Consider the following 8,081-nt stretch of genomic DNA (forward strand, 5'->3'; position numbering starts at 1 on the left):
GACTGCGTGCACGATCTTAAGATAGGTGTGTGTTGTGGGGGTCTCAACGGAACTCTGATGAGTTCAAGAGAAATTCACTCACTAGAAAATAAGTTGTTTCCCTCATCTCCCCCTTGCTTTATGTCCATTTCCCTCAAAAAATTACTATTTTTCTCTTGCTAGCTTGGTTCAAGAGGGGAAAAACTTGATTGTCCCATTGAGTAGATTACCCATTACTTATAAAATTTAATGCAATATGAGATCCAACTCAATAATAACAATAATTTTTTTAATGATCTATTAGGAGCGGTAAATTACCCAGTGGGTAGATGTAGTATTTCCGTTCAAGCGGTGTGGAAAACTCCGCTTTCCATGATCATATTAAATGCATCGCGGTCTTCTTCATTTATCGCATAGCTTGGAGATTGATGTGTTTGGATTCTTGAAACTAGTGAATGATTATAAGGATTATTTATTATCGGAGACACTATTTATTAGTCGATTGAGACGATGGAGGTTTATGATGTGCATTGAGATGTACATGATCTGCTGTGTTCTCTTCCTATCTGCACAAAACTAATCAGGCTTAGACCTTAGTACTAACAACCTGTCGTCTAGACATAAAACTTAGGATGCTCGTCTTTCTAGATGAAAAACCATCATTGTCATATGCACTATATATTCAAATATCACTGTGATTATTTGTTACTTTCTCACGTAGTGCAACTAGCCAACTACATAGATATCAAAATCTTTGATATCCGTTTATTTCACAAGAGTTCTCCCATACCGGCACTTCAAAAACTCGGGATACGAATTACTCGGACCATTTCAGCAAAACAAGGCAACTCTCTCAGTTTCCCTATCCTATATAGTTCCTTGCTGGTTCCATTGAAGTGATCTGCATCAACTTAGGAATGTCTTCGATTTGGTTGGCAGTCTAGTGACAGATATCAGTACTCGTCCCAAGTGAACTCTGAACACTTTTGCAGCAATTGAAAACTACAATTTGTTGATCTTCAAAAGTTAAAAAAAAGAAACTGTTCATAAACTGACGTTCTTTCTGTCAAATAGAACAAACTAAAATGGCACACAGGAGAATTTCAGGTGTCAAGATTTGAGATTCTACGGAATAAACTGAAACGAGCTCAAGTTACTTGACAATTGAGTTTACTCAATAGCTGAATTCTATGGAATAACAGAATTCAACTGCGAAGCTGCAACCAGAAACAACAGGCAATACCAAACAAGTAATAAACCAAAATGAAAAGGGAAGAGAATTTGTCGGAAAACAAACTTGAGGGGTTTATTGTATGATTCAACCATCGCTAATTCTTTTTCAGTTTTCCAATATTTTGTAGAAAAATCTCTACTGGTACTATTGTTGTTTCCTTGACGAGCATTGCGTTGGTAAAAAGATATTCCAACATTGAGGACAAAAAACAGCAGAAAAACAAGGACCAAGAACAACAGCATTTGAGCAAACATGTCTTATAAGAGGTTAGGATAAATATTAGACAAATCACAACTTTAATTCTTTAAATAGTCGCAAAGTACCAGAAGCAGGATATTGTTTTTCTATAACAAGAGTAACTTAATTTGAATAAGATCCGAAACAAAAAAAGAAACAAGTGAAAATATTGCAGCACTCTTAGGAGTGAATGAGTCTCATAGATAAAGGAAACAAACTCTCTGCATATCTGTAATAAGTAGCACAGTTTTCTCTACCAAAATACTTGAACTCAGCTGTTGAGGGCTTATACAGGTACTCTTCACGGTCCAGTTCGATGTGACGGGTGTTGTGACTGTTGTCTTTACCTTCATACACATAACCGAGCAGAAGATCACCATTCATTCGTGTTGTAAGAACATCTAGGCGAAAGTTGGCAGGAGTTGGTCCCACAGTGAACAAATGCTGCCATGATAGTGGGATCCCACAATCATCAAATCCAGTCACAACCCAAACATCAACGTTACATATTGCAGCCTTTTCCTGGACCTCATGGCTCATGAACAATGCAATACTTTCCTTGTAGAGTGCAACCATGATTTCGAAGGCGTAGCAAACCCGAGACTTAGCATCCTCGGGAATATCAGATTCCTTGAAAATCTCAGAACTAAAATTAAAGGACACAAGTCTGCCGCTTTCATATTCTGGCGCAGTATACCAATAAAACACACCATTTAAGTACGCATCAGTAACGGGTAGTGTTATGCTACCAATTGGCGGTGCTCCGAGCGGCTTCCAAGCACTGGTTCTCAGTGAGTACACTTCATAGTAAGTAACAGGCTCGGGGTTAAATATTTCATATGCTCCCAATATTTTGAAATCACTAGATAGTACATCAAACCCAAATCCCACAACTCCAAAACAATTTCTAACATTTGGATATGCGAGAGACTTGAATTCTCTAGTGGCAGGATTCCACAAGCAAAAACAATCCTGTTTCTTGTCTCGGTCCATGTCCTTCAAATTAAGCAAAATAACACCATTGACACACCCATCGCAACTAGCAAAATACTGTTCATGACCACAGCAGAGCATGCCATTACTATCGCGTGCTATATCCTCATCCAAATCCAAAGTAGAGACATCTCCTTGGTGTATAGAGAGAAGGTGGAATGAGTGGAATAATGCTACACGACCCAACTTCTGACCCACTTCATAGACAAAGTGGGGCATGTTACCATCGACTTTGCAAATGGAAGTTTGAACTTGGTAGTGCTTCCTGATGAAGCTAGGGCTATCAATGAGGGCACACCAATCTTTACACACACATCTCCCGCGCAACAAGTCTCGGACTGGAAGCCTTGATAGTATGTGCTGTAACAGATCATCCGGAAGGATGCAATTTTCTTCCATGGGCTACAATTTGCAACAGTTAATAGAGCAGGGTGCCCTTAAACCTGGGTTTTGCAATTTCTCCCCGTCTCAATTATGACCCAAAATGTTGTTTCTTCACAAAACAAGGAGCACCATAGAAACAAGAGCCCATTAATCATCAATGGAGAGTATGTATTAATATTACTAATGTAGTGATGAGAAATTAACAACTCAAATAAAACAATATCCCAGCAAATAACCCCACCCAGGGTGCAATGAGAGCTAAGGTTCAAGTGTAATATATAGTCGGACTCTTCATGAATGTGGCCTCGAGTTGCTACGTATGCAATAATCGAACTCTATATATACCTCAAGTTGCTATGTCAAATCCTCAACACCACAAAATTTCACAATAAGATTATGGAAAGTCTGATAAAAAAGCAAAGCTTAACACATAACACCACAAAATAATTAATTTATTTATCATAATGCACTGATAAATTTCGAGTGTCTCCAAAAATTTGCATAGAAAAATCCAAAAGTACGCGTTAAAAATCAATGCACAATGCACAATGCACAAATAAGGAATATCATGGCTACAATCACAAACCCTAAACGAATAATATCTTTGATTTGATCAATAAATGAGATCATTAACGAATTTTAATATGAAATTATATGGCATGAGAATTGATAACTATAATGCAAATTCCAAAATCAAATATTTCTAAGTCGTATTTTGAAATTATGATATTTGAGTCGAAAATTTGCACTCTTAACAGAGAAATCAGAAGCTTTGATCATAAGAAAGTAAAGGGTTATAACTAATTTAAAGGAACAACAAAAGCACAAGAAAATTAATGAAAAGGAACAACAAAAGCACAAAACTTTACTTAATAAAATTAAGATTTGAGAAAGAAAATCAAACCTCGTAAGCTCATGGAAGAGGTTTCAGTTAAAGTGTTACAGAAGGAAGGTGAATGGAGAAGATGAATGAGAGGAGAGTGAAAGATTGTTAAGGAGGATGAATGTTTTTCCTTCCTTTTCATTTTAAAGAACAACAAAAACACAAGACTTTAACTAATAGAATTAAGACTTGAGAGAGGAAATCAAACCTCATATGCTGATCTCGAAGAGATCTCAGTTTAAGTCTTAAAAGCGCTACAAGGAATAAAAAGGAAGGTGTAGAATAGATTCACATTGTAGAAGCTAATAACACGGTGAGGCGGTGCTAGCCTACTAGCAGGCCGTCTTGGAGATTTACGAGGTCCTGTTTTAAAACGAAAATTGAACCCTTAATTTTTCATTAGTGAGAGAAAAATAATACTTCCTACATTTCAATTTGGTTATGACACTTTCTATTTTAAAAAGTTTTAAATTAGTTGTTACACTTTCATTTTGGGTAATGATTTCTCTCTGTATTTCTATTATATAAGCCAAGGGGTGAGCTATGGTGTCCTCCTGTAAAATTACTTTTCTACCCTTCACTTATCAAAAAAAAGCTAATTATAAAATATTCAATTCCTTCTTGATCTATATTTATGTGTATTAACTAATAAGGAAACTTAAGATTGTCTAACTTATAACAAGATGTATTTAGGGATGGCAGTAGGGCGGGTCTCCTACTTGACCCGCCCCATCCCCGCCCAATTGGGACGGAAATGGGTCTAGGTTTGGCGGGGATGGGGATTAAAATTGTACCCGCAATGGGTGGTGGAGCGGGTGTGAATTTTATGTTATACCCGCCCCATCCCCGCCCGCCCCACCCCCGCCCCGCATATTTATTATTAAAATTCTATTTATATACATATATTACTAACGTATTTGAAGACACTTTTGGAATGTAATAAAATATTTGCCTTTGTTAATGTATTTTAACTTTCTTTTACTATATTATATTGTGATTTTGTGAAGTAGACAACTATAATGGGCTTATGGAAGATTTTTTGGTAGATTTTTTGCGGGGATGAAGTGGGTATGACGCGGGTACGACGCGGGTGCAGAGGTGGGTCTAGAATTTCCCCCCGCAATGGGTGGTGGGGCGGGGATGGGGATGGAATCTTTCCCCGCAATGGGTGGTGGGGCGGGGATGGGGATGGAATCTTTCCCCGCAATGGGTGGTGGGGCGGGGATGGGGATGAGAATTTAATGCGGGTGCGGGTGTGGGGGTACCATCCTTCGCACCCGCCCCGCCCAATTGACATCCCTAGATGTATTGTACACGTAAAATGTTTCCCACCCCTCAAAAAAAAAAATGTTTCCCAAAAAAATATGCTTAAAAGGAGATATTTTTGATTAAAAATTAAACTAATTTAACTATAGCAATTTCAAACAACTAAATTTCTAACTAAACTTCCAATTGTAATCACAATTTCAAAGAACATACATTAACATAAACATAACAAACAAAAGGGGACAATCTCATCTTTTTACTTTTTTTCTTTTATAATTATCTTATTTATTTAATGGCTCATAATGGTCGTTTGTGTTAGTTGAGATAATCCATCTCATCATTATTTAAAAATATGTTCGTAATTCAGAAATATCTAAAAAATAGGCTTATACCATCCAATTTCTCAATGTAATGTTATGCAATGAATTACACATATACTGAAGATATTAGCATATATCATCCAATAATATCAACTTATAGTACATTCTGGTATACGTTCATTTATCACATCGAAAAAAGTTGTGGATGATCAAATTAAACTACAATAAAATAGTATAAGTGCATTTAGCGCTTTTAATGTCAACATTAATGTTAATATGTTCCCGCACGTATTGCGTGCATATGAGACTAGTTTCTCCTATCACATGGGACTCTTTTGTTTTCTTTCTCTATCTCTCTCCTCTCTAAAAATTGCTTAGGGGTCCGTGATTTCGAAAGTGTCACAACTAAATTGAAACGGAGGAAGTACTACAATTTTCCATAGAGTAGAGAAAATTAATACTAATTGATGGATTGGTTTCATTTTGATAATTATAAAAAGTAATTGACAATATTTGATGGAAAAGTTACAAATTTCAAGATATGAAAGGTTGAATTTTTCGGTGAAGAGATTGAGGGAAACGATAGCTGATAATGTGATAAGGTGGATTATGGAGTCCGAAGAATGGCGATAGGGAGCGTTTGTCATTTATGGTTCACAAGGTACCCTTTTAAGTAAAACCAAAATTTTAAACTAGGGACCTTGTGCAAAGAGGCTTTTTGTACACCCATAGCTATGGCCCTGCCTGCTACGAGTATTGTATAATATTTGTATTCACTTATTTCAAATGATGTCAAGAAAGATATGAACTTGTATTGTCCATTTAGCGTGATATGTATTCTGTGGTGATTGAATAGATACTCCTTTTTTTATTTGCAATGTTTTGATTTTCTTTTACCAATATATACCTTTGAGTCTTTCAACATTAATATACTAGGTTTTTAAGCACGACGATGCATGCAACGACAATTTTTTCATTGTTATATTTTGTAATATAGAGGAGCTAGTTTTACATGCACACTATACTTGCATGCAGCGATAACTTATTATATTAGTTTAATTTGACAATTTTTTCAATAAACACTACGTTTTTTCTCTACTTATTAGAAGTTATTTTCAACAAAAATAAGTCCAGATAGGTTATTGATCTGATCTTAATTTCCTCTATGTATAATGTTGTGGAAGTATATTGTTAATTTTTTTTTGTTTTGGCAAATTTTCCTTTTGATATTCTTAAATGGATATGTTATCTTAGTTTTTCTTGTAAGATTTTTTAGTCTTTCCTTTTTTTCAACCTAAACTTTTAAGTTATTCTAATTGAGTTTTTAAAAATGACAAATATTTTGATTGATTGAATATTCATTATTATTTAAAAAATTTAATTGAATTGATGTAATTAAAAAGTAAGGGTAATATATCCAATTAATAGGAGGACACCAAGCCTCTCCCCTTCACTTATATAATAGAGATCTAATAGTCTATTTGTGAAATTACAAAAATTTGATAGCTTATATGTATATATATACATATATATGTATATATATATATATGTATATATATATATATGTATATATATATATATATGTATATATATATGTACATATGTATATATATATGTACATATGTATATGTATATATATAATAATATATATATATATATATATATATATATATATATATATATATATATATATATATATAATATATATATATATATATATATATATACATATGTACATATATACATATGTACATATATACATATGTACATATATACATATGTACATATATACATATGTACATATATACATATATACATATATATATATATATATACATATATATATATATATATATATATATATATATATATATATATATATATATATATATATATATAAATGAAACCAACAACATATTGCATGCTAATATTTGTACTTCCTTCGTCCCATAATAGTATATGAAACTCTGAACACTTTCTTTTTTTTATTTGTCACACATTAATATGAACATTTTTATTTTTAGCATGGTCTCGCTTTTATTATATTAGTTTTTAACACCATTATAAAGTAACTAGTTTTTAGGTCCGGGCCATGTCCCTAGTACTTATATATTTTTCATCTATTAATAATTTAAATTTAAAATAATTACATCATATATTACTTGGTGTAGCGGTAAATGTATCTTAATACTTATTAATAGGTATGGGGTCAATTCAAGATATCATTATATTTTTTCCAAAAAATATGATAACCAAACTATTGTTGGTTCACTACACACGCGATAAAACTCTAATGTAAGAGGAAAGGTTCCACATGGCACATAAAAACACACCTGAAATAAATTATATACGCACTCAAGGAATTTATGCTATGAATTATGATTAACAATTTCACCGACCTCTTTATGGGAGTTGCCCTCTGACCTTTGAACTCCATCTCCTGATTCGTATTTTCGAACAACAACAATAAGATTTGATTAGCATCAAGAATAATTTGTAAAACTACCACATTAATTACGAAGTAGAGGAGTCTCACAATTCATGGTAAATTTCGAAAGGGGAGATGGAGCAAGGGGATGACTGCAAAAAGAAATTGAATAAGAAAAATAAACTTTATGGTTGGAATTAAGTAGGAATTTATTGCCACATTACTAATTACAACACATATCCTAAAATTTGTGGAAATGTAAATCACTAAAGGATGTTACATGAGATGGTGAGTCTTTGAAATCCTTACCCGAGGTCAGGGGTCCGATCCCAAAGTTTAGCACATATATATTTTTAT

General features: G+C 33.7%; 1 protein-coding gene across 2 annotated transcripts; it reads right to left on the bottom strand.

The window, feature by feature from the left end:
• Positions 1–1,492: 1,492 nt before the first annotated feature.
• On the bottom strand, positions 1,493–4,042 carry LOC104885097 (F-box/kelch-repeat protein At3g23880). 2 transcript variants are annotated; one of them, XM_048638052.2, is made up of 2 exons: positions 3,732–4,042; positions 1,493–2,936 (listed from the first exon to the last, which is right to left on the bottom strand). In XM_048638052.2, the coding sequence occupies exon 2, from the start codon at positions 2,840–2,842 to the stop codon at positions 1,631–1,633; it is 1,212 nt and encodes a 403-aa protein (XP_048494009.1). In that variant the 5' UTR covers positions 2,843–2,936; positions 3,732–4,042; the 3' UTR covers positions 1,493–1,630. The 2 variants fall into 2 exon arrangements, with proteins under 2 accessions (XP_048494009.1, XP_048494010.1); XM_048638053.2 differs by having other exon boundaries at positions 3,919–4,040.
• Positions 4,043–8,081: the final 4,039 nt, after the last annotated feature.

This window comes from Beta vulgaris, chromosome 2, assembly GCF_026745355.1.
Source record: "Beta vulgaris subsp. vulgaris cultivar EL10 chromosome 2, EL10.2, whole genome shotgun sequence".
In the NCBI taxonomy this organism is placed as follows: Eukaryota; Viridiplantae; Streptophyta; class Magnoliopsida; order Caryophyllales; family Amaranthaceae; genus Beta; species Beta vulgaris.

Coding starts and splice junctions, on each gene's coding strand:
- LOC104885097 (XM_048638052.2), bottom strand. CDS start 2,842: ATGGAAGAAAATTGCATCCTTCCGGATGATCTGTTACAGCACATACTA.